This window comes from Heterocephalus glaber, unplaced genomic scaffold, assembly GCF_053883595.1.
Source record: "Heterocephalus glaber isolate CG9 unplaced genomic scaffold, H.glaber_assembly_v1.0 deba00001056, whole genome shotgun sequence".
NCBI lineage: Eukaryota > Metazoa > Chordata > Mammalia > Rodentia > Bathyergidae > Heterocephalus > Heterocephalus glaber.
Window position 1 is genome coordinate 450,021 of NW_028258182.1, and position 26,325 is coordinate 476,345.

General features: G+C 37.6%; 1 protein-coding gene and 1 pseudogene across 5 annotated transcripts in view; both read left to right on the forward strand.

Moving 5' to 3' along the window:
- On the forward strand, nucleotides 1-4,668 carry LOC110347381 (cytochrome c oxidase subunit 7C, mitochondrial pseudogene; annotated as a pseudogene).
- The window catches only part of Arhgef28 (Rho guanine nucleotide exchange factor 28), a 328,072-nt gene that overhangs the window by 241,423 nt on the left and 60,324 nt on the right, over nucleotides 1-26,325 (forward strand). For all 5 annotated transcript variants that reach the window (XM_021251666.2, XM_004874150.4, XM_087209586.1 and 2 more), the window contains 10 exons: nucleotides 4,675-4,798; nucleotides 5,143-5,275; nucleotides 12,320-12,375; nucleotides 13,229-13,277; nucleotides 15,117-15,261; nucleotides 15,348-15,472; nucleotides 17,301-17,441; nucleotides 20,672-20,919; nucleotides 23,307-23,429; nucleotides 24,855-24,972. In XM_021251666.2, coding sequence (XP_021107325.1) covers nucleotides 4,675-4,798; nucleotides 5,143-5,275; nucleotides 12,320-12,375; nucleotides 13,229-13,277; nucleotides 15,117-15,261; nucleotides 15,348-15,472; nucleotides 17,301-17,441; nucleotides 20,672-20,919; nucleotides 23,307-23,429; nucleotides 24,855-24,972 — 1,262 coding nt within the window. The remainder of the gene's footprint in view (nucleotides 1-4,674; nucleotides 4,799-5,142; nucleotides 5,276-12,319; nucleotides 12,376-13,228; nucleotides 13,278-15,116; nucleotides 15,262-15,347; nucleotides 15,473-17,300; nucleotides 17,442-20,671; nucleotides 20,920-23,306; nucleotides 23,430-24,854; nucleotides 24,973-26,325) is intronic.

Here is a 26,325-nt window from a genome sequence, read left to right on the forward strand (position 1 = left end):
AAACTGTTCCTGTTTTCTGGAGGGACCTCTTGATCCATCTTTGGAAGTATCTACACATTACTTTTGATATCAATAGTTGGGAAAGGTTACTGGGTAATGAACCTACCTGAGACTTTTGTTTCCTTTGTATCTGTATCAGAGTAGAAGCCACCTTTCAGTCCTCAGGTGTGCAGGCCTTGGGATTGGGGACAGGATGCTCTGGTCCTGGTTATTTTCAAAGACAAATACCTCTTGGAGAGGGTGCTTCGGGTAAGCAGTGAAAGAGCCCTTGGTCTTCTCTGCCAGGATGGGAAGACTTACTCAAGCCCCTGGGGAATCTTTATACAAAGGGCCCAAACTTCCCTGCTAGCTCCCTTTTGGATTTTTCTAAGCAGTGTTATGTTCGATACAAAGAGTAAATGATGCAAAAATTACCTTTAGCATTACAAACTTTCTGATTTATATACAGATTTTAAAGCTTTATGCCTAAGATTTTTCCTAGAAAGTTAAAAAACTCGCTGGGGCCAAGCTTGGAAAGCAGACCAGGATGCAAGCCTGGTTGCTGAGTTCTGCTGCACTTTAATGACTAACACCTCACGAGTCACACTGTAAAATAACCCTGGGATTGTGTGTTATGGGCAGAATGAGTGCCAGAAATGGTATAAATGTTTGGCTTTAAGAGACCGTCTGAAAAACAGAAAATGGTTTTAGTTTTGGTCTATTAATGCTAATCCTCTGAAGCTTTTTAATATGTAGGTCATGGACTATTTTGTTTTAAATCTTAGAATAAAAGTAGCAATAATAAAAAGCCTCCTTTGGTTCATTTCTATGCCGTATAGCCTAGAATATAACCTTCCAAATGACAAAAACAGAAGTCTAAAAATGCCCTTGAATGATAGGATAATAATGAAGATAGCATTGTGACAAGGACAATGATGACAGTGATGGTAGCAGCAGCAATAGTAACTGGTAGTTACTGAGTGTTTTTGTGTGCCTTGTGCTGTTTTAAGCAGCTTATATTTATTCCCTCATTTACTTTCTAATTCTGGAATTTGATCATCATCTTGGTCTTCATTTTGATTAACAGTCTTCTTTCTGTTATCTTTTTAACAATGGAAGAAATAATGGACCGATTATTAAAGCTTTTTAAAAGAAAAATATTTATTTTCCATTATGAGAGGGACATAAGACTAGGGGAGCCAGTGTCACACCTGGTTAAATAGTAACTTATAAAACAGTTTAACTTGGATGGGAGAGGCCCTTTCTTATTCCTCCTTCACTCTTGTTTGTTTATGTATTTGTTTGTTTCCCATCTTCTTTCATCTGGGTCTGTATCCTGAAAGCCTCTGTGTCTTCCAGCCATGTCCTTTGGTGTGTCTAAGAGAGTAGATCTTTCTTCTCACCTACTCTAGTCCTGAAATCTTGTTGGATATTCTAGTAAGATCCCAAGCCATACCTCTTCCTTGTTTTAGTCATGCTCAGGAACTTCCTATTTTGCAGTTATTTTATTTATATTAATCATAGTATTTGGAAAAGGATACATCCATATAAAAGGGCCTTATGCCAGACATTGCAGGCTCTTTGAAGCAGACACTCCACCTATCCCAATTCCTTAAAGATAATATAGTATGACTCAGCATCTATCTTTTTTTTTTTTTTTGGACCAGGGATCAAACTCAGGACCTTGCGCTTGCGAGGCAGGTGGCAGAACTCAGTATCTATCTTAAATCTATTACATTCATTGCCTACTTTTTAAAAAAATCCAAATATTTGAGGGTTAAAGGAAGTGCTACTGTATCACTTTTCAGTTTGTATAGTACAAACTTGTTTTTACGCTCTAGATGCCCAGATCCTTAAAAAGTGGAAGATGTAATTGATTAAGTTAAGATATTGAGGGTCCATATTCTCATGTTGTAAATATCTGTTTGCCTATTAAATAGACAATACCAGGAGAGTATCTGAAGACTGAAGCTTGTGAATCTTTATTTTGAGTGATTCTAATGATCATCAAACTGATAAAGGATATCAGACATCCTTGTTCTGACATGTTCTGTTTTGAAATTAGTTGAAGGTTTTCTCAGTCTTTGTCTAAGTATCTGATTGTTATATAGATGAATGCTACATAATTAAATTAGGTTTGAAACATGCAAATCAACCAACCTCTTACATTTGCCTGAAATTACACAGTCATATCCATTCTCATAATTTGATAGTGGATTTTGTCTGTGATATTCATGTTCCTACCAGGTTGAGTGGTGGTCTTGTTTTTAATACTCAGTGTTTTGGTGTTTGTATGTTTACTTTTTCATTATCTTATCCATCTTTGAGCTTACAAGGTTAAGTGGCATGATTTTATATAATTTTGTAGAATTTTACAGGATGATACGGTACATTGTGGTACACTTACAGATCTTTAATAAAAAATAATTTTTATTGATTCAGTTTTCTGTAACATGAGGAGTAGAAAGCAGGGTTGGGTTACCAAGAATTTATTTTCTATTATTTGAAAGAGTTTAGTTTTATTCCTGTTGGGAAATAGGGGAGGGGACTTCTTGACCTCAAAACACATAGCGACCTGATCATTCTTAAATTCTGAGATTTGGATCTTTTCATCACACTACTCTCTTCTTAGACATTAACATCTTATACTCTTAGACGCATTTAGTGGGTCACAAAATGTGATCCAAGAGAGGATCCTTTCTGAGCTCTCAAATATGCCCCTCCCCTAATACCAAAAGCCTATTGAATATTAGGACATGCATTTTGCAAATTAGAATGTCAAAAAACCAGAGGTTGTTGAAAACTTCAGATTACATTAATCAAGCAGTTATCTAAAACCAAAATGACTAGAGGTGGCTACAGAAGTAGAAAGGAAGCAAGAAGATTTCAGATTCTTTGTTGTGCTCAGTAAGTGCCTGGTTCTATTCACTCCCTTTCTAGGTTCCTCAAAGGTTCTCTCTCAGTGACAAACTTCATTTCGTTCACTGTGCAGGATTTGAGGAGCAAGATACACAGAGCTACATGGCCAAGAGGCAGCGCTGAAGCCAGTGATTACTTTTTCCAAATGCATTCCTAGATTTGAAGCCTGAAGTAACTAAGGCAGAGCTTAAATGAGTTAGTTTTGTTATGTACCAGGGAGGTATATATTAAAGTGTAGAATTGGTCTTAGAGTTAATTTAGTCTGAACCTGTCATTAATCATATGTGAAAAACTGAAGTCCTAAAAAGTTGTCATTGAAAGCAATTATTTTCAAGAAATATAATCACATACATATCATATATGGATAATATGATTATTTTTAAATATTCTCAAGAAACAAATATATAAGCAACTAGAAAAATGAGAGATTTAAGGGGCAGGGGAAAATTTAGTTAGTAAATGTTCATGCTAAAAATAGTCTTCAGCTGTGTTACCTGGTTTGACATAAAATACTTAGTTGATTTTTAATATATTCTCCTTTCTTTCTCAATAATAATATTAGAAAGATAATTATTAGAGAAATAATATAAGAACAAGGTCGAGGGGTTTAAGGTTTTGCGGCTGTCTCTTCTGCCTTCCATCTCTGCATCTTTCGCAGAGCTTCCAGCAGCACCATGTTGGGACAGAGCATCCGAAGGTTCACAATCTCTGTGGTGCATCGGAGCTACTATGAGGAGGGCCCCGGGAAGAATGTACCATTTTCCGTGGAAAACAAGTAGCGGTTACTGGTTATGATGACCTTGTACTTTGGATCTGGATTTGTAGCACCTTTCTTTATAGTGAGACACCAACTGCTTAAGAAATAAGGATGTTTTAGCATCCCCTTTCACAGATGTGAAGAATTTCTCAAGAGGTGTAATCTCTTTGGAAACAGATCAAACTCTTGAATTCATGTGGCATACTAGAGATGTTTGTAAATAAACTGATGACATAAAAAAAGAAAAATAATATAAGAAACAAGATTATTAGAGGATATTATAGGAGGAATCATAACTTTTCATACCCTGGATTTTTTCCTATTGAACAGTTATATGGATTAGAGAAAAGTAAATAATGTTCAGTATGTTCGTGGATTGGATACAGGCACCTCTGGCTTGCCTCTTATTTTGGAAAATTTCATTAGTGTTCTTTCTCTCCCCTTCAGCCAAGCGAGTATTAGATTGCATATAGCCTGACTGAAGGGGAGAGACCGAATCAGGAGGCACATAGTCTGTTTCTTGAGCTGTACCAACAAAGAAAATATGTCTACTGAGTATTATCCCTGTGTTCTCAAAATAAATAAAGTTCAGTTTCAAATGGTGGGTTTATTTGACTGTTGTATCCTGGAAAATTTCTGTTAGCAGAGTGAACAAGGAGATGAATGTTTTGAGTAAAATTATGTGTGTTTATTCATTTCGTTAATATTGTAGTATGAAACAATTTCAGAAATACAAAAAAAGGTTGAAAGAATTATATGCTGAATACCCATGTCCACCACCTCCATTCTACAGGTGTTAACATTGTGACATAATTGCTTTATCACAGGTATATTTTGCCTGTTCATCTCTCATGTATAAAATACGTTGTTTATAGTTTCTACATTTCTATTTAGAGCAGTCATTAAAACCTGAACAAAACACACATTGATACATATATATACACACACACATAATTATATATGTACATACTTTTTTTTCTTCCCTCCTATAAGCTGTGATAACAGATTCTTTTTTGTAGAATTGAGGAAGAAGAATGGGATAAATACATCATCCCAGCCAAATCAGAGTCTGAAAAATATAAAGTGAGCCGAACTTTCAGCTTCCTCATGAATAGGATGACTAACCCTCGGAATAAATCCAAGGTAATTAATATGCTGAACCTATTTTCTATTAAGCATAGATGGTTTTACTTCACAGAAGTCAGTATGGTTTCCACTTTCCTTTAAAATAATTTACCTTAGATTGTACCTATACCTTTCTTGTGGAATATTGCCCAACTCATTGGAAATATTAAGACAGCCACATTGTGGGAACTAGCACATTTCTTTGCAATTTCCTTGCTCCTTGGTGTGCAGTCCTGGTATTCCCATACGAAAGGCAGATAATTTGTTGGTCCTCAAGGCTTTCTATAAAAAATTCGCCTCACAACATTTCCCCTTTTCTATTTGCCCCCGCTTCTCTGCTGCTGCTGCTGCTGTTTCTGAAGATGAAAAACAAAGATGCCAAAGACAAAGAGAAACCAAATCGACATCAGTTTGTTCCAGGAATGCTCTCTGGTGCCCTGCAGTGTGTGGCATGTGATAAGACACTCCCGGGGAGAGAGTCACTCCAGTGTTCTAGTAAGTTCCCAGGCCTGGTGATGGCTTTGTGCTTTGTTTCTCCAGCCAGTAGGATCCCTGTGGATAGGCTATTGCTAGCCACATTCACATGCCGCATTATGTGGTATGTAGTGCTGCACATGTGATTGGAATAATTTACCATGCAGTGGCTGATGCTGGATAGAATCAGCTCTTTTTGTCTGCAGTTGATAGTGTCCCTGAGCCCCAGGTCCATCTGCCTCACTGCTATTATACCTACTTGGATATCTCCACACCATCTCCACTGTTACAGGTCTCAAACTGAGCCCTTGATCACCCTCTCTGTGGCACCTATAAGCAGATCCTCTCAGATAATGACAACTCTGTCATTCCAGCCAGATGTTCATGCCAAACACTTTGTAGTATTTGTTTACACCTCCTTTCTCTCACATTCCGTGTCCAACCTTTTGCAGTCCTCTTGGCTCTATTTTCAAAATGTATATAAAACTCATCGGCTTGTCACATACCACTGACATCTGTTCATCTGCAGTTAACATTTCAACATCATTCCAATTGATGTCCTTGTTCTTTGACCTGCTAAAGTCCATTTGTAAAGCATCAGCTTGCATGAATTTGATAAGTCATAGATCCCTGAATTCCAAGTATTCTAGTGGCTTCCTGAGTCCTCCAAGTGAAGGCCAAAGCTTTATCATAGCTGCAAGGCCCCATGAGGACTGCTCCATCTTCTTCCTCCCCTTTGCTCCCTCTGTTCTGGCTGCACCAGTGTCTTTGCTGTTCTCCCAACATGCCAGATGTGCTCCTGCCCAAGGGCCTTACCCGGCCGTCCTCTCTGCCTTCAGTGGTCTTCCCATGGCTGGCCACATGGATTGCTGAGATAGCACCTTCACAGTGAGGCTTTCTTGGTCATCTTTCCTGGCTTGTCCTTCACCTTTTCTCTTTATTGCCTTCCCTGTAATATTTACCACCATCTAACTTACTATACATCTTACATACTGATTTTATCAGCTATCTCCATCGTAAGTTCTATGAGGCAGGATTTGTGTCTGTTGAACTTGTTCTCTGCTATATCGAGCAATGCCTTAGAGCAAGTAGTTAGTAAGTATTTGTTGAACCACAGAATAACTCAGAGACAGAGTTCATGCCCAGGCAAGTGAAATGCATTTAATGGCATTGATCAATAGCTATAATTGGGGGAATATTTGGGAGGTGGGATGGGTGCACAAAGGGGAGAGAAGGCATATGTACAGTACCCCAACTTAAAGAGTTAAAGAATTTAAATGTACTTATAGTTGTATATCTGATGAAAATACTGTCTGTCTATGGCCATAAAGGCATATTGGTTGTTCTAGCATTAAAGGCAGATCGATTGGCACTGTTGTTAATGATGCCAACATTACTGCATGCTTAAACTTGGCTTCCCTTGAAGATTTGATTTCTTTCTTTCAGGGATCTGAAATAGCACCACATCATTCAAATGTGATTTAATTTTCTAATTTGTGTGTGTGCGTACATGTGTGCATGCAGGGACTCAATCCCAGGGCCTCATGCATGCTACCGAGCATTCTACCACTGAGTTACTAGTTCTTAATTTGCTGAACTTTTAGGGATTTGCTATAAGTATTGTTTATGGGTTGTTTCTGGCAGCCCACATTTTAGCAGTTAGGTTATCTCCATGGTGAGTGTGTGTTTCATAGCTTACCATTTCACTTTTTTGATAGAACTGGACCCCATCAATTATACCCCTAGCCACAGCCAAGACCTTTCTCACTCGTATTTTCCAGCTCTTAATATTCCATTCACTGCTTGCCCTCCTGCCCTGATCCTTCTTCATTAACCATTTGTGTTGTGGCCTCTGTCCTACTTAACTGAAGTCCTGCTTGAGGGAAGCTAGGGGTCACTTTCTAGTTGGCCTGGAGAGCCTTTCTTCCTGCTTCAGGCTGACTTTACTTCTTCAGGTAACTCTTTTCCTCTTTTCCGTGGCACATTACTGTTCTGTTTTACCACCTGTGTGGTCTCTTTTTTTCCTAATTCCAAATGCCTTCTAGGCTCAGCTCTAGGGCTTTTATTCATTTTCCCTTTAGTGTTTCTAATTAGACAGGTATACATAGGATATTTTAGAACACAGACCATCTTCCTTAGATAGACTCTTTCCTCTAGGATTAATGCCTATATCCCTTTTACTTTCACATTTTTGGTTGCGTAGAGGCTAAAGCACTGTGTCATTTAGGGCCACTTTTAAGAATGATGGTATAACGACAGCACTGAACCAATGGTGCCACAGGCAAACTGGCTCATAAGGTGACCCTGTGTGCAGGCATCTTCATTGAGAGACTTCACTGTCTCTGCAACCTAACATGCCTTAAGCAAGCCTCAGAATCCAAACACAAAACGCCACCCCTCTCCATTGTGCACTTGGGATAATGGCACGCAGGCCAAACGTCAGTCCCTGTGTGTCTGCTTCCCTCTGTCCCTGCCGCAATGTCATTTGTTCACTCTTTCATTTTTCCCTCTCGCTGTTGCCACCTCCTGGCCTGCTGAGTGAATTGTGCTAGTTTTCTTCCATGTCCTTTCAACTACAACTGATGATGAGACTTGTACCACACTAACCTGTACAGTGCCACTTTCATTAGCTCATATGAATTCAAGGACTCCTCTGCTTGGCTGAGCCACACCCAATCTCTTTGTTGGGGTCGGGGCCCTCATCTGGGATCTACTAACTGGACCTACTAACTGGATCTACTAACCATTCTTGCCTCCTTAGCCACAGCAGACAGTCTGAATCCTGCCAGTCCTATTTGTCCTGGCCTTTCACCACCTGTTCTTTCCCACCCCTACTGTTTAGCTTGTGATAATCTCCTTTGTCTTTGTTTTCTCTATTCCTGTCATGGATCTAGATCTTCCACTTCCTCTTTGGAGGTCTTCCTTGACCACTGTGGTCAAATTCTTGCTTGTTACTTTTCTGATCTGTTTATCCCATTCTGTTTACTATTGGGTTATGTATAACCTGTCTGAGTTTTAACCACTGAAATAGACTAAGTTTTTTAAGGACAGTTATCACATGCTGACTCATGTTGCCCTCCCAGCAGCCATCAGAAGCTGGCTCTTAGATACTCTTGCCTAGTAAGTGACTGAAAAAGCCCAGGGCTGGGGATTCCTGAATAGGAAACTTTTGTAGTCATTAAGATACTGGTTCCTATTGAGTTAAGTGGATTGTAATGAAGGTTGTAGTGGAAGTTGGAAATTCTTGAAAGTAAGGTATATTTAGGTGTTAAAGTAGTCATTACTTTAAAAAAATGGATTAGGATTCATAGATGGTACAATGCTTAAGGAAAAATCTTAAATTTTGCCACATAGAAAAAATTGCTGTTGATATTTTGACAGAGTCCTTTCTAACCATAAAAATATTCTATACACTTACAATGCCAGTGTTTCATTTGATGGTGATTTCAAATGTATTTAATTATTTCTTACTGTGCATTTAAATTTTCCTCTAAATTTTCTCAAGATAAATGAGCATTCCTATGCACATATCACTGTCCACATCTTTGATTATTCCTTTACATTAAATTCCAGAATCAGTATTTGTGGGTCGAAGTGTACATTTGGTTTTTTTTTAACCTGCAATTTTTTAGAATTAGTCTTAAAATTTACAAGTTTCTTTTTTTCTTGAGGTGCTGGTGCTAGCGGTTTAAACTTTGCTTATTAAGATTAAGTTTTTACCTTAAGTAATGGGACACAACATGGGCAGTCTCCTCTGTTTTAGGTTGGTAATGCTATTCCATTAGTGTATTATTAGTTTTAATTGTGAATGTTAAAATTTCTAATCTTAGTAACATGTGACATGAAGCAACACACAGTATAAGTATTCAAATTCCTGGCATCATTTTTCTCTGGTAAAGCCTGTGTTGCCAACTTTTCAAAGAATTTTATCCCTATAAAGTTTTCCTTATTTTTAAATAGGTTTCACTGCTTATTAGGATATTACACTGTCTGGTACAAAAACCCTACCTTCACTACATATTTAACTTTAACCAACATAAAACTATTCTTTTAGTGTCATTAAATGTCCTTTGCATTGAATTTTACTGTACCTTTTCTGTTCTTTTCTTTGTATTTTCCTTAACTATTTCCGTGGTTTCTTTGGGGTGTGTGTCTTTAATTTACCCAGAGGTAATCTGTATTGTAACTGAAAGGTCTTGTTTAATAACAAAGGATTTTTCTTATCTACATTTAATTTTACTGCTTCCAACTATCTTTTATAGTTTCTTGCTGTTTTCCTTGATGTCTGGCTCAACTATTTAGACCATGTGTTGTTTGCTTTTATCTTCTCGTGGGATTTGGCCAGATAGGCTCTTTTAATATCTATTAATAATAGCTTTAAGGCTGTGTAAGGCTAATAATTTAATACTCTTTCATTTTCCTTATGTTTACCATTTCCCTTTAGCCTCTGTTAATTATTATTGTTGTATTCTTTTTTTATATTATATGTTTAATCTTTTAAGACTACTTTTCTATTTTAAGAAAAATATGTTTCTATTCAACTGTGTCTCTACTTAAAATTTTTACATTTGCTTCTTAGTTTTCTTGCTCCTTTTTTTTAAACTACAGTCAACCCATTCCTTAATTTTAATTTTGATTATGCTTGCAGTAGTCCAGATTAGAATTATTCTGATTTCTGAAACCTTTCCTTTTGTAACTGAAATCACTGAACTAAATCCCCGGCCCCTGAGGATAGATTTTTGCTTCTTTCACATGAAGAGGACGATTTCCAAAATCTGCTCTTTTGGTGCAGTGTACACATTAGTCCAATATGGCTGAGCACCTTTTATTATAGTGGGAGAGTCTGGGGCATGTCTAGTTTGACTCCTTTGTTTATAACTTCCTTTTTCTGTTGGAATGCTTGGGAACTTTAAATTTTTTTTTTTTTTTTTTCTACCAAGGATCGAACTCGGGTCCTTGAGCTTGTGCAGCAGGTGGCGAAACCACTGAGCTAAATCCCTGGTCCAAACTTTAAAATTTTGAATCATCTGAATAGTGTCAGAATGTTATGTATAGAATAGGAGTCATTTAGCTATTTTTCTTAAAAACCACTGAGACTTTTTTATCTGCCCTTTGAGGTGCTTTTTCAGCTGTACAACATTTTTGTCTATTGTAGCTTTGGCTATCATTGCTTCTGATCTAATTATTCTGATTTCTTTTTGGATAAATGTGATCTCTGGTATCTGTCTTTTTTTTGTCACATTGTCTGTCTTATAATTATACTCTTTGTCCCTGCCACATTCTGGATGGAATCTTTCAAGTTTAATTTCACAGCACTGCTTTGATATTCTGTCTCAATTTGGCTTAAATTCTGCTCTTCCCCTTTACCTTCTTAGCAGTTTCTGCCTCTCTCACAGAGCTCCATTTTCCTCTCATCCTGTTGGCCTATTTTATATCCTGTTCTCCCTTCATGGCCTATTATATTGAAGCCCCATCTTCTATCTCTTATTGAAAAAATAGTTTCAATATCTACATTGTTCTTCTCTGTTTTCATACTTCATAATTCCCGAGTTTCCAGTGTAACTTTGTTCTGTGGAATCTCATAGAGTCTACAGTTTTCATTTTTCTTTTATTTACTTGTTCTGGAGTAGAGAGAGCTGTTGGCTTGACCCTGCTTATTGGCCACTGGGTGTTGGCTGAAATGACCTGCAGCCAGAGGGCAGTTGTGGGGAAAGATCACTTGCTCTTATCCAGCATGGCACTGATAGGCCAGGATGGGGCCTTCTATCCCCATAGAAAGACTCCTTCTCAAAAAGTTTCTGATACATCTCAGATTTCTCTGGCTGGGGTGCAGCATGCAGAGTGGGTGGAATGAGAGCAAGCTGTGGAGGCAGGAAGGCGAAAGAGGACAGGACAGGCCTGGTACAAAGCAGTCCCCACACGGCATGGGTTTCTGTGAGGAGAGCCTGGATTCCTATGCTGGGCAGGATGGAGAGGGAAGCTTCCTCTTCCCTTCTTCCAGTGAGGTGGAGCCACGTTGTTGTTTTAGGATATAAAACATGAGCAAGTGGCTAACTTTTCTCATTGAATTTGTTCACCTCACACTTCTGCTTAATAGGAGCTGCTGTTGGAGCTTGATAGTTCATTTTTTCCCCCAGAATCCTTGTGAGCTTGTTTTCTTTCTTTCCGTGGTCCTAGGCATTAGCCTGGTATGGGAGTCAGCGAGGTGTCAGAAATTCCTCACAATGTAATACATACAATTGCAAATGAGTCCTCAGGCAGACACAGAAGTATGTATTGTGTATAATTCCAGGGTTCATAATTTGTTTTTTTTCTTAAATTCTTTTATTGGTACATTTTAGGTATGCAACACAATTACATTTCTCATTGGGAATTGTACCTTTACATAATACATCTTGGTTCTTATTTTTTCCCCATTCCTAGCCCTCCCTTCACGCCCTCCACCCTTCCCTATTTACAAAGACTTTATTTCCATTTTTTTCCATTTCTCATCATTTTTCCTTTCCCTTCTTTCCTTTCCCCTGCCCCTCCCACTACCCCTACCCCTTTGGACCTTTTCTTCCTATTTTACATTATCGATTATTCATTCTAATCATTGGTACATTTTAGGTATACAATATAATGACATTCATCATTGGAAATTTGCACCTTTACATAGTCTCTCTTGGTTCTTATTTTTCACCCTTGCCCAGCCCTCCCTTCAACCCCTCCATTCCTCCCTATTTACAAAGATTTTGTTCCTATTTTTCCATTTTCTCATATTAATCCCATTCCCTTCTGTCCTTTCCCCTAGCCCTCCCACTTCCTTCCCCTTTGCCTCCAGGTTCATAATTGATAAAATAATTTCAGAAGATAAAAATATCTCCAAGAAAATCAAAATTCCAACAATGTGCTTGCTCTCAGGTGGAGCTACATGTGATTTAAATATTTGTTTTTTCTAAGTTTTCTAAATATTCATAATATTTATGAATTTTTGAATGACCAGTAAATGCAGGGTATAGTATTATTCATTTTAGGTTCTCTTACATAAGATGGATGCTTCTGAATCTTTTCTCTTTATTTCAGACTGTAATGCAAATGTTCATAAGGGTTGTAAAGACTCCTTGCCTCCATGTATCAAGGTAATCTCTTGGTCATTGATGAATATATGTGTCTGTGGTAGCTTATTTGTTTTATATTCTGTTTAAGATTTAACTCATTTTTATTGCTATCTAGATTTATTTCTAAAGTGATCACTGCAGTGATAACATAACACATGCTCCAAATGTATGGTTATTTACTTAATTGTACACTTTTAGCAATGGAAAGCCCATGTCTGGCCATTTGGGTTATATTGTGTGAGTGGGTTAGGTTTTCTGTTGAGGCCTGCTTGGTTTACCAGTGCAAACCCTGGTTATTTTAAATGATAATTAGAGCAGTGATTCTCAAATATCAGGCAACACCAGAATTACCTGGAAATGTGTTAAAACCCAGACTACTGGACTGTACTCTCAAAGTTTCTGACAAGTTCGCTGGGTTTGCTGGTGCTGCCGAGAACCCACCTGGAGAGCACAGGACTGAAGAAATGTGTCCTGTCTTGGGGTTGGGCTTGCATAGATGAAGGCGTCTGTGTCTGCTCCTTTCTTGTAGTCATGCCAGAAATGCAAGTGTGTGGAAAGGGTGTTCTTTTAAAGGGAAAATGGAGTCACAAACCTCTGTGTTGACCGAGACACTTACTGTGTCAAGTCACCGAGCAGAGCACTGCCCTAGAAGGTGACATTTCAGTGCTCACTGTCATCTCATGTGGGCAGGAGGGATCATGAGGAGTAGAACAAGGAGAAAGGCAGTGTCCATTGGAACTCCTCTTTGTTTGAAATAATTAAAATAATTTAAAATGATGTAAAAAGGAATCTTATTCTGAGGAGCTGTGTGTGCTTTCTTGTAGTTCAGTGGCACTTTGATCTTATTTGATGTATTTCTAATATTCTTTACCAGAAATTCCAAGAAAAATATAACAAGAACAAACCACAGAGCATCCTTGGAAGTAAGTGATGTGAGAAAATGACAAGAACTTTTAAAACTTTAATGCACGCCACACATTTTTCCACTGTAAAACTACCTACTGCTTTTGTTTTCTGACTTGCCCAATTATCCTTTCATTACATAGGCTTGGCATAATTTTTAGTTATACAAAGAGATCAAGAAGGATATAAATTTCCATACATCATATGCACTGTATTACCCCTGCATATGTACTTTTGCATGGTATGTACTATATAATCTTTTGTGTTAGGGAGGGTTATAAGGAGAAAGTTCTAAGGGGCTGTCTAGTAGAACATGCTGTATTGATTTAATAACTTCTGAGGAAAAAGAGAGGTGTTACACGAACCGTACGTAATTTTATGTTTTCCCAGCACATATTTATACAAATACAGGCCACATTCTCCTTCAGAATCACAAAGGTTGGTAGAAACAAATTGCATCTGGAGTCCCTAGATTCTTATTAGTCCCTATTGTGCATTATTATGATGACTTGATACTTTGATTAGCTGTCCTCTGATATACTGTGATGTCATTAGTGCTTTTAGGATGACAGTAAAATTATAAGGTCTACTGGAATTTTGTTTGTGTATTTTTTAAGTTGGTACTTCTATTTTTTCCTGATTTATACATTGCTGAAATCTAAACAGTTTCTCTTATAAGTAATTGGTGACCTTCAACAGTGCTTTGCATTACATGCAAGAATGGGTAACTCAAGCATATCCTACCTTTGAACATCCTTTGCCTTATTGTCAGTTCATAATTTATTTTACCTAAAGTTGCATTGTATGATATGTGATAGGAATTTTAAGTGCATGTTAATTTTTTATTTCAATGCTGTAATAAAGTACAACTGATATTTTAAAGAACACTGCAGATGGGGGCCATAGGTATGCACAATCATGCTAACATGCTCTTTGTGTGATGATATACAGAGTTAAGTTAGTCAATAGCTGTCACATCTCTTACTCTTTTATCTTGACCTCAGAAGTCTCTTGACATCAGTTATAAAGTGCCTCTGTACTTCAAAAAGTTAAGTGTGAAAATAAAAAGCATCCTAGAATAGATAAAACACCATGTAGCTCTCCTCTATCTTTGGGAGTCATAAGAACAAACCATACATATATAAAATCCTTTGTATTATCCTGGGATCTGTGTAAGTAGTTTCTGCCTTTTTCTTGGGTGTTCCATATGCCATAGCTATAATATTATGTTACTGAGATATTTTCTGAGAATCATTTATATTATGCATCAAATACAAATGTATCCATGCCTAGAACATTTTAGAGCTGGCCAGAAAAGTATGGGAGCACTATTCTGTTTTCAGTATGTGAGAGCAAACAGCCCAGCTGGGTTTGCAGGTCTCATTGGCCTGAGGTTCTTTTACCGAAAAGCATAGATTCCTAGTGCCATTCCGTTCCCTTGACTTGTTCTCCATGCTCTCTACTTGTTTACACTCGCTGTGTGTGCTCTAGTAACAGTGCTAATGACACCTTACATCTATTTAAAGCTGGCTCCAAGGAGTACAAGCAGTGGTTTATGGGAAAGCTGGCCAGTGTTTCCCCATTCCATTTTCTTGTTTGCTTGTGTCATCCCAAACACCCACAGTCCCCAGGTGGAAAGGGGGAAGCAGGCCTGCTGCATGGGTGTCAGGACAGTGTGAAAGGAAGTGACATTTGAAGCAAGAATCAGCTGGAGGCAGGGAGACCAGTTTCAAGGCTGGGCATGCGACGGATTAGAATTGGCAGTTTGAGGATTTAGCCTCTGGCTTTGAAGTGACTTTTCTTTCTTGGAATTACTGTCCTCTGTGAGAAACGCATGCAGTCCCCACTCTGATTCCCAGGTTCTTCAGCTAGAGACATCCCACAGCCTGGCCTCTCCTTGCACCCTTCATCTTCCATGCCCATTGGACTCCCAGCTCCGAGGAAGGAACCCACAGGGCAGGTCCCTTTGCTCTCTAGAAGTGTTCCAAGCACAAGCCTGGAAAGGTAAGGCTCTGTGTGTTATTTGATCCTCATGGCTCAGAGAGGCTGCTGGAGCTAAGCCCTCTTTCCTCTCTCCCTCCCGGCTTCAGGAGGTCAGTCACATCCTTGGAGTCTGAGGGTGATGGGAACAACTGGCGAAGCAGATCTCACTCCGATGAGCTGGTGCAGTCCACAGGCTCTTCTTCCCCCTCCACGGAGACTTTCGTGATGGAAGGTGAGAAGATGTGTTTGCATTTACTTATGTTTCTATGAGCATTTGCTGAAAGGAATGTTTTCTGAAGGAAGCTAGACTGAAACATATTCTTTTGTTCCGTGTAAAAGAAGTCTGTTTCATGGAGTCTATTTGGCATAGGTTCCACTTTTAAGAAGAAAGAAAATTCCATCTTGAAAGAAACAACCAGGGAGTAATCAAGGAGACATGATATAACTTTTAAATGGAATGTCCCTAAGAGAACAGGGTCATGGTCTGTGAAAAGAATGACGTACATTTTGTGCTCATCATTGAAAAGAGGTTTTACAGCAACTGATGGACTGGAATAGGATCCTAAGTCTATTAATTAAAATATAGATTTTAATTAGTAAAGATTGGTCTTGCCTGGATTTCTGAGTAGTTTCCCCCACTTGTTACCTCCTACTTCTAGGGGAATAAAAGCATTTTTAAAGTGTATTTTATAGGACAGGACCTAATTTGGGGAACTACTTTTCATATCCAACATCCATCAACAAATAAAAGAAATCCAAGTGGAAGAAGAGAGAGGGGAGGACTCTACCTCAGCAACCTGTTCCTTTAAATCTGTTGTCAGCTCCATATTACAGATGTGAGCTGGAACCTCTCTGATGAGTGCTATTTAGGACAATAGGATTTGGTTTTCCTGAAGGGTATTTGCGTATGTGTGTCTAATATGTATGTCTGCCAGAAAAATCTGCATTTACCTGTGGTTTAAATCCTTATACCCTGCTATGTGCTTTGCCAAGTCCAGAACAAACCAAGTGGGCCAGTTCAAACTTTACCTCTGAGTAAACAGTGCAAAATAACCCGGGACAAAGAAGTGGTTGAGTGAGATCCTATGAGCACATTGTGGATTCTGAAGGTTCCCTAAAGTAGGAGTAAAATAGAGGAAGCCAAAATGAACAAAAGAATCTTCAGGTTTCTTTTTTTTAACCCCATGTACGCAGTCACTATTTTTTTGTTTTTATTGGTATATGTTTGCAGTACATAATGATTACATTCATTGTGTGGAGTTGGTACATGTACACAACACATCTTAATTCTTTGTACATCCCCTTGTCTTCTCCTCCTCCGCCCCTCCCTTCATCTGTAGATTCCTTTCCCATTTGCAGAAGATATGCCTCTCTATTTTGTGATATCTATCATTATTTTGCTTTTGAAATCATTTATACTTTGAGTTGTTCATATAAGAGAAACCATGTGATATGCTTGTGTTTCTGATTTATTTCATTTAATGTTATGGTCTCAGGGAGTATCCAGTTTTCTATAAATGACTGAAATTTGTCATTCTTCATGGCTAAGTAAGGCTCCATTGTGTATACCTCCTTTCCCTGAAAATAAGACCTAGATGGACAATATCCTTGAAAACTGGAGATCAAAAATGGCAGCTTATCCTTGCCTTACCTGCCATCACTATTCTCTTGCTCAGCGGCTACTCTGCAAAGCAGAATAGGCTGATCTGGGCTGGATTTTTGATCTCTAGTTTTCAAGGCTGATTATTTTTCCAGTTAGGTCTTATTTTCAGAGAAACATGGTATATATCACATTTTCTGTATCCATTCATCTGTTGATGGACATATAGGCTGCTATGTCTGGTTCTCCTTTGCTTTCACAAAAGCTCTCTTGATAGGGACCATTTTGTCATTCTGGTTTTCAGATCTTCCAACTCCACAAGATTGTGTATTTTGGCTGAGTTGTCTCTGTTCCCATAGGTGTGTTTAAAGTACAAAAGCTGAAAACATGGCACCTAACAAGGTCTGTTGTTCTGTGTGTGTTACTGTCCCTTTTGGCCTTCCTTTTCTGAACATGTTAGATGTCGTGGACTCTTCCCTGTGGCGTGACCTCAGCAACGAGGCCCAGGAGTTTGAAGCAGAGTCATGGAGCATGGTGGTGGACCCCTCATTTTGCAGTAGGCAGGAGAAGGATGTTGTCAAAAGGCAAGATGTCATTTTTGGTAAGTATCTCAAATACATCGTGGGGCTGAAGCAGTGTGGGGTAGAGGAAAGAATATGACATTTGAAACCACACAGACCTGGTTTCATGCTCTATTCTAGTTGCCTGATCACAGATAATTTATCCGACTTACCTGGCCTCAATCTCTCCATCTGTATAACCGGGATAATGACACTCAGATTTGAAATGTTGTTCTGGGGCTTAAATGGGAGCAACGTATGAGTCTGGTTTAAGCTAATGTTTATTTCTCTTACCTTTTCAAGTCACATAGTGACTTAGTTACTTTCCCATTACAAAATACCCTACACCCACAACTTAAAGGAAGAGAAGTTTGTGTGGCCCACAGTTTCCAGTGGGTTCCATCCAAATTGGCTTCAGGGCAGAAACACCATGGTGGAAGGGCCTGGTGGAGGACAGCTGCTCCCCCTGGCAGCCGGGAAGCGGAGAGCGAGGGAGGAGCTGGGGACCAGAATACACCCTTCCAGGTCATGCCCCACTGACACCTCCAGCCAGCCCCCACCTCCTGACAGCACGTTCAGCGTGAACTCTTCAGTGGATCAATCCACTGAAAAGTACAGTGCCCCATAATCCAGTCGCCTTCCAGATATATGAGACTTTTACAGAACATTTTAGATCCAAACCAGAACTCCTTGGCTTGGTCTATACTTTCTCCTCTTTTAGGTAATATTTGCACCTATTTCATGGACAGCAGACAGGGTTTTTGCATGTGACCTTGCAGTTTGGCTGCATTTACCGGGAGCCATCCTCGTCAACTGCAGCATGAGAAATAATAGCCAGGTTAGGACAACTTTGATGGTGTGCCGCCATCCTGAGTATGGAATTTAACTGTGGACGTATGTCACTATTTCACGGTATTTGGAATAGAGGCAATCTGAAATAGGGGAGGTGAAATTATATACTAATTAGGAAAAAAATGAAGTTTAAAAGAATTCAAGTTCAAAATAGATACTAAAGAGTAATTTTAAGATGATACCCCACTTTAGGGCTGGGGATATAGCTCAGCAGTAGAGCATTTGCCCAGCATGTGTTAAACCCTGGGTTCAATCCTCAGCCTCCCTCCCCAAAAAGGAGATACTGTACTTTGAAGATGAGATAGCCTTTCGTTTTCCTTGACTCTGTGTTTGCAGGTCTCCTGGTGGGGAGGCTACCTGCTTGCCTTTATCAGGTGGTGGTCACACAGGTCAGTGGAGAACCTGCCAGGGGCTGTGAGATCAGAACTTGTGTGGGAAGAAGCTATCCCTTTTAGTATTTCTCAAGCTTTTGTATTATGTGGTTATTTGCAGTTACCGCTCAACTTCATATATTATTAAAAACAATCTAACCCATTAAGATTAATTATTACGCATGGCATGGCTCTTGTATTCCTGCAAAATCCTTCATCTTCTCTTCCTTGCTGTTTCCCTTTTAAAGATAAAGAGACTTCTTCATACTTGTGAGGTCAAAAGGAGTAAACGAATTAAAAGATTAAGGGAAATGATATGGGGAAACACAGAGGAGGCACCGAAACCATTTCAGGAAATAATAATTACATAAAGCTAGTGGGTTTCCAATGAAAGACATTCTTGTTTTTGGTAAAAGAAAGTTACATGTAGACTGACTTACTTTCCACAGCTGAAATCCTAGATTCTTCCCTGAAACATACAGTGAGTTTGGAAGTGCTCACATTTGTAGAACTTGTACTGGTAGTATGTCTCACATTGAGCTCTTATTTTCTCTCTAATGCATTTAAAAAGTTGAACCATAATTAACAGACAATAAAAATAATTAGCATACAATAAAATTCACCTCTGAAATGTGTATAATCTAATGGTTTTGAGTGTATTTGCAAAGTTGTACAAAAATCATGCATTCTCTAATTCTAAAATGTTTGTATCAATTTCAAAAAGAAACCTCTTACCCAGTAGCTATCACTCCCCATTTTCCCTTTCTAACAGCCTCTGGCAACCACTGACCTAATTTCTGACCCTAAAGGTTTACCTATTTTGCCTATTTTACATAAATGGTACAATATGTGCTCTTTTTGTGACTGACTCCTGTCACTTGGCATAATATTTTTAAGGTTCATTCTAGTTGTAATAATATATTAATACTCCATTCCTTTTTATGGCTGAATAATATTCCATTTTATATATTTAATTATCAGTTGTTGGATATTTGGGGCTGTTTATACTTTCTGAATCATATGGTAACTTTATTTTTAATCTTTTGAGGACTTGCCAGACTGTTTTCTAAAGTAGCTATGCTGTTTTACAGCCCTCCAACAATATATGAGCATTCCAGTTTCTCCACATCCTCACCAACACTTGTTTGCTGTCCACTTTTTTCTTAGTATAATTGTTAGTGTGTGTGAGGTAGAATCACTAAGGTGAGTTTGTGAGTTGTTTCTCTGCTTTCTCACGATGGTGCTGGGAATCTAGCCCAGGGCCTTGTACATGCTAGTGAGACTCTGCCATTGAGCTGCACCCCAGTGCTGTGGAACAGCTTTTCAGACACTTAGTGTATACCTTATTGGAGAAAAAACTATTCAAATCCTCTGCTCATTTCTAAATTGTTTTTATAATATTTTTGAGTTGTAAGTTTAAAAAATATGTTCTTTTAATATGTTTTTAAATAAGTCCCTTATCAGAGCAATGGTTGGCAAATATTTTCTTCTATTGGATGTCATTTTTTTTTTTTTTACTTTCTTTTGTGACCTGTAATTGTGATTTACCATTTACCTCTGGAGAAAATGAAATTTTGGAGACAGGTTCTGCAACAGAAAGAACCTCAATGGCTGCATTCAAGAACTTTATATATTTAGTTCAAGTTAATCCACCAAATTAATTGTTTTACTCAGTGCAAAACCCAAAGGAGGAAAATAACAAGTAAACTAAGTTATATTTTATAGGACAGTAAGGTAGGAATGGGGTGTAGTTCCAAACAGAAGGACATAAAGATGCTGGCTAGAGTTTCTGATGCACTTGATTTTTATATCTTGCACTTGGCTTCTATGCATATACCTTTTAATACCTGGGAAAAAGAAAATAGCTTCCTATTCTGAGCTCAAATGTTTAATCAGGGCTGATTTGTATATTGGAAGAAATATCCCTGTTATTCCTACATATTCCTTCTCTTTTATTTCTGTAACATAGTCTGAGCTGCTAATTTAGGTCTATAGGGACACTCATGTTTTAAGCTTCTTTGGAACACGTGTCTGCTCACACATTTCAGAGCTAATGCAGACAGAAATGCATCACATCCAGACCCTGTTCATCATGTCTGAGATCTTCAGGAAAGGCATGAAGGAGGAGCTGCAGCTTGACCACAGCACCGTGGATAAGATTTTCCCCTGCTTAGATGAGTTGCTTGAAATCCACAGGCATTTCTTCTCTAGTTTGAAGGAGCGCAAGCAGGAATCCTGTACTGGTAATGACAGAAATTTTGTGATCAGCCGGATTGGAGATATTCTGGTACAGCAGGTAAGGAAGGTTTGAAGGCCTTGGCTTAAAAAACCTAAAGGTTTGTTTCTTGGTTACTTTTTTGTTGCTCAGACAAAATACCTGACACCCACAAGTTAGAGGAGAAAAGGTTTATTTGTGCTTACCCTTTGTAGAAGTTTCAGTCCATAATTGGCTGGCTCCAAGGCAGAGTGGCATGGTAGAGGGGCATCACAGAGGAGAAACAGTCATGGCATTGCAGGCAGAAAGCAGCAAGCAGGAGCCACCTGCCTCCTATCTTTCTCTGTATGTACTACCCAGGCTATAAGCCTATTGATTGATGTCACCCACACCCAGGGAAGGGGTTCCCTTTATCCTCACCCAGGACAATGCTAAACCAATGGGTGGACTAATTTAGTTATCACACACCCTTAATCCATATTCATATGCCTTAGATTCAGCAATCTCTGAAAGCCCCATCTCTGAGCACATGAGGCTTTGGGGGGACATCTAGATACAAGCCATAACAGTTTGTAACTCTTTACAGTATAAAAATGTATGCTGAAATGGAATAGATTTCTTTACAATTATTGCCAGTTGGGCTTGGCTGGTTTTATTTGATGTTGCTTGAGGTTGGTTGGTATTAATGGTTCCTGATAGCCAACGATGTCACAGAACCTGGCTGGATTATCCAGGCTCTGTTGATGCCTCCACCAGGATTTGCAATCATAAGTGAATCCCCTAAAGAACATTCTTCTTAGACTCTTTGATGTAATGGAGGTCATGGTTTTCCCCTGTGGGCTGTGATAGTCTTATTAGTGTCCCAGAGAAATGTTGGCTTAAGGGAGAAGGAGGCAAATCTGCCATCATTGGAACTCTAGAATTCATATCTAGGGAATAAAACAATTGAGATTTCTTACCTAGCCTAGATAGTAAGTCCTTGTTAATTACATAGCTTGTAACTATTTTCTCAGTGCCTTCTTCTCTCACTTATCAGTTTTTCCTTTAAAAGATTTTGCTTTTTGTTTTTTTTTTTGGTCTGGACATAGATTGCAAAGATTTTCTTCATTTTTTTTTTCTAAAAGTTATATGATTTACATTTAAATCTGTGTCCCACTTCGAGCATTTTTTTTTTTGTAAAAGAAAATGCTATGAAGCTTACATTTAGGTTCTTTTTTCATTTCTATTTTATATGTATGGATGTCCAATTACTCCAGCACCATTTGTTACTGGAAAGGCTATTAGTTCTCCACTGAGTTGCTTTTTCATCTTTGCTAAAAGTCAATTGAGCATTCTAGGTTTCTTTCTATTCTGTTCTATAGATCTGTATGTCTGTGTTTCCATAAAATCTTTATAAATATACATATATATATATGCCTTTAAATTGCATGATGGAGTTCTTCTTTATCCTTCTTCTAAAAATTGTTTAGCTACTTTATTTCTTTTGCCATTTCAAATACATTACATTCTAGGAGAGTCTTTTCTATATTTATAAAACCTTGCTGGGATTTTGATAAAAATTGCATTAAATCTGTATATCAAATTGGAGGGAATTAATATTTTTGCTATGTTGAGTTTTCCAATCCATGAATATGTGTAGCTCTCACACTTATTTAGAGCCTGTATGTGTTTTGTTAGATTTTTTAAAAAGCAATTGTAATTGAATTAAGGATCATCTTTTGAGATATATTGACTTCATGCATATATAAAACTGTAAGCAACGATGAAAATATCAGAGATGTAAGGTGTAAATTTTAAATATTTTTCAAGGAGGATGGGTGTGTTCTGGTTTCTGTTGTAATGATCTTCAGTGTGAACATGTGCACGTAGAGCTTTCATAATCTAAAAATTTTGACATTTGAATAATTCTAATTCTCTCAACACCATTCTGTGACTCTTAAGTTTTTTTCTGTTCAGATTTTTCTACAGAGACTTTTCTTCAGGTCAGGCCTACTGAAGCATTCAGGCAGTGTCTCTTCTTCAGTTAATAAACTGGCATTCTGGGTATTCATGATTCTTTTTTCATCTTAGCTAATGATGGCCTACCTCTTAATCTACTTGTGATGTGTGGACATTCAATACATAAAAATATTTAAAATACAAATTGGAAGAAGAAAGCTTTCCAAAAAAAAAACCACCTAAAAATAAGAATAGAAGACATCCAATGTTTTTCATTTTACTTGATAATAAGTATATTAGGGTATTATATTATAACATAATATAATCTTATTAAGTTGACCCTTATCACTTAAGAAGTTTCTTTTATGTTAATTTTTAAAGTCCTTGGAAAAAAGAAGTAATTATATTCAGAAATTTCATGTCTGTTCTAAATTTGCAGAGAATATTCTAAAATACATTAAAATTGCATGTTCTTTTCTGTGTTTAAAACTTACTAAACTTATAAACCATTACTGAAATGTTATTCTCAGTTTTCAGAAGAAAATGCAAGTAAGATGAAAAGGATATATGGTGAATTCTGTAGCCATCATAAGGAAGCTGTTAGCCTCTTTAAGGAACTCCAGCAGAATAAAAAGTTTCAGAATTTTATTAAGGCAAGTATTTTAAAATTTGATTACAAAGTGGTAAACCAGCATGGGGAAATAGGTCATGCTGTGCCTTGTATGATTTAGACAAGTTTCATATCTAGGTTCTTGTTTTCAAAGGAAAGAGAAGGAAGTGGTACATTTGTGGGAAAGATGGAAAGTCTTTTTTCTATGTTAAATATTTCTCCACAGTCCTTTCTTTTGGTATCTTATATCTGTGAGGTCATGTCCTCCAAACTTCTGTGAAGATTTACAGTATTCTGGGAAGCCGTTTCATTCCCTGACAAGTTACATATCAGAGAAACCAAAGTAAAAGGAAATACAGATTCCACCCAATGCCTTTCAAATTAGTTTCAAGTATTAGTTTGCTTCAAAATTAGAAGCAAATCCATGGCATTTTATAATTTCATTTGTAATACATATCTTTAAAGAGTATATCTTTTAAAATATGATGATCACATTATCATAGAGGTAAATTCCCTATGACTAGTGTTATGGTTATGTATATCTAAAATGTACCAACAAATGTTTTGCTTAAAAATAAATGAATTAGCAATAATTCCTCGATATCTTCAAATTTCAGTGTTTATCTCATGAAATTGCATTCCTTCAATCAGGCTCTGACAAGATTAACATACTGTATATGGTGGTTATCTCTTAAATCTCCTTTAAATTGAATCTTCTCTGTCCCTTTTTCCCCCTTTCCAGTTCATTTGTGTAAGAAATTTGTTCTATAAAGCTTCTTGGAATCTAAATTTTACCTACCATTTTAAGAATGCTACCAGATTCTTCTCTTTTTTATTTTTGCATGTACACGTGTTGAGGATTGGAAAACTTGAGGAATATTTTGAAATGCTCAGCAAAAAGTTGCCCTGGCTAGAAGGAACTTTAAGTGCTATAAGGCATAATAACAAATGTGGTGGGAAATGTGTTGACTAAACAAATAGCAAACTGCAAACTCATGCTCAAAATTAACTTTGATTTTGATTAGTTATTTTAAAATGTTATTCATGAATTCCAAAAATTTGTTCACTTTTGGAGTTAATTACAAATACATTAGAGTAACTTGAAATTTCTTGAAATCTTGGAGTATTGGGGCATTGAAATTAATGACAAAGTATAAAATTTAATGATGATGCGTCAGGTTTTAATTAATGATGATAAATATGTTAAGCCTGAATATGTTGGAGATTTTTTTATATTACCAAATTTACATGTAAAAAATAAATACAAGCCTGGTGTGGCAGTGCACACCTGTAATCCCAGCACTAGGGAGGCTAAAGCAGGAGGATCATGATGAGTTTGAGGCCAGCCTGGAAGACATAGTGAGTTCAAGGCCAGCCTAGACTACTTAGCAAGACCCTGTCTCAAAAAAAAAAAAAAAAGTAAATACAAGTAAGAATTTGTGTATATAAAAATATGCTTATTTTTAAGCTTCAAAATAGTAATCTTTTGGCCCGACGCCGAGGAATTCCAGAATGCATTCTTCTGGTCACCCAACGTATCACAAAATACCCCGTCTTGGTGGAAAGGGTCCTGCAGTACACAAAGGGTAAGTGATGACTCCTGGACAATATTTGCCTCTCTTACTAGTTTTAAACATAGCCAAGGTGTGCTGAATAGCTAATAATGTTTGTGTCCTCTGATTTGTAAGTATTTCCAATATTTGGAAACTGTTAAAGCCTTAGAATTGGGATTCACTTTGAGAAATTATCTTTTATAATACAGCTTTCTAAATAGTCTGAATTCTTACAAGTAGCACAAACCAAGCAGGCTTCTTCATACCTCGATCTTGAGTTCCCCTTATTTGGACCTTTTAAATATCTCCTCTTCCTCAGCTTCCTATTACTTTCACAGCAGTCTGATGAGACATGATGCCATTGATGCTGTCACCAAATGTCACCTCTCCCAAGCAGTGATTATCAGCCCAAGAATGTTGTGTGAAAGGGCTATTTTGACCCCATCAGTTCATCAGGTGCTGGGAGTAACACCTGGGCATCTTTAAAAAAACCATTAATGCACATGACTTGCCTGTAAGATCCTTGTAGGATTTATAGGGCCTGTATATGTCTGGTTCATAGCTAGATCTTCAATGCCTAATGCAATGGCTGTTAAAAATTAGGCTCTCAGTCAATAAATACATATTGGTACAGTGAATGAATAAATTAAAACACCTAATCCCCAAACAATTTATTGATCTTGATTAAAACTTATTATTAGTATGGTAGTGTGTTATGTCAACAAGGGCAATGGATATGGAATTGTATAAACTTGCATTGCCATTGTATATATTTGACTCTGCTACTCCGTGAGTAGTTGGGCAAATTAAGTAACTGAGCTTCAGTTTTCTCTATTATGAAGTAAAAATAATAATCCTAGCCTTATGGAATTGTTGTGAGGATTAAATGAGATTGTGTCAGAAAGTGCCCAGTACGGAGCCTGGTATGAACAAAGTGCTCAGAAGTGGGCTTTGTTTTTTATTGACATTATTATTATCACTTGATTTCAAGATCATTAAAATTACATCGAGATCTTAAATGCCTACTTTACAAAAGTCATCTTCTAACATTTTTTTCTTGGAAGGAATCTAGATGAATAACATGCATGATTTATTCTTTCCATGTTTTCTAGTCATGATTAGAGCTAAGACTAGGCAAGGATAGTGGCATCTACTCCTTATGTCCCATTTCATTGTTCTGCATAATTTAACACACAAGGGAGTACAAAAATAATATAAAAAGAAAAGCTTCCCGAGTTTTTTCTCAGCAGAGGAATGAAAACAAAGTTAAGGCTTTTCAGTTTGCATCACGTTTATAGCCTCTCTCTAAAGTTTACCACCCCAATTCAAGGACTAAAATCTGTCAGATTGTGTTAGTCACCACTTGCTACTTCAAGAATCATTCTG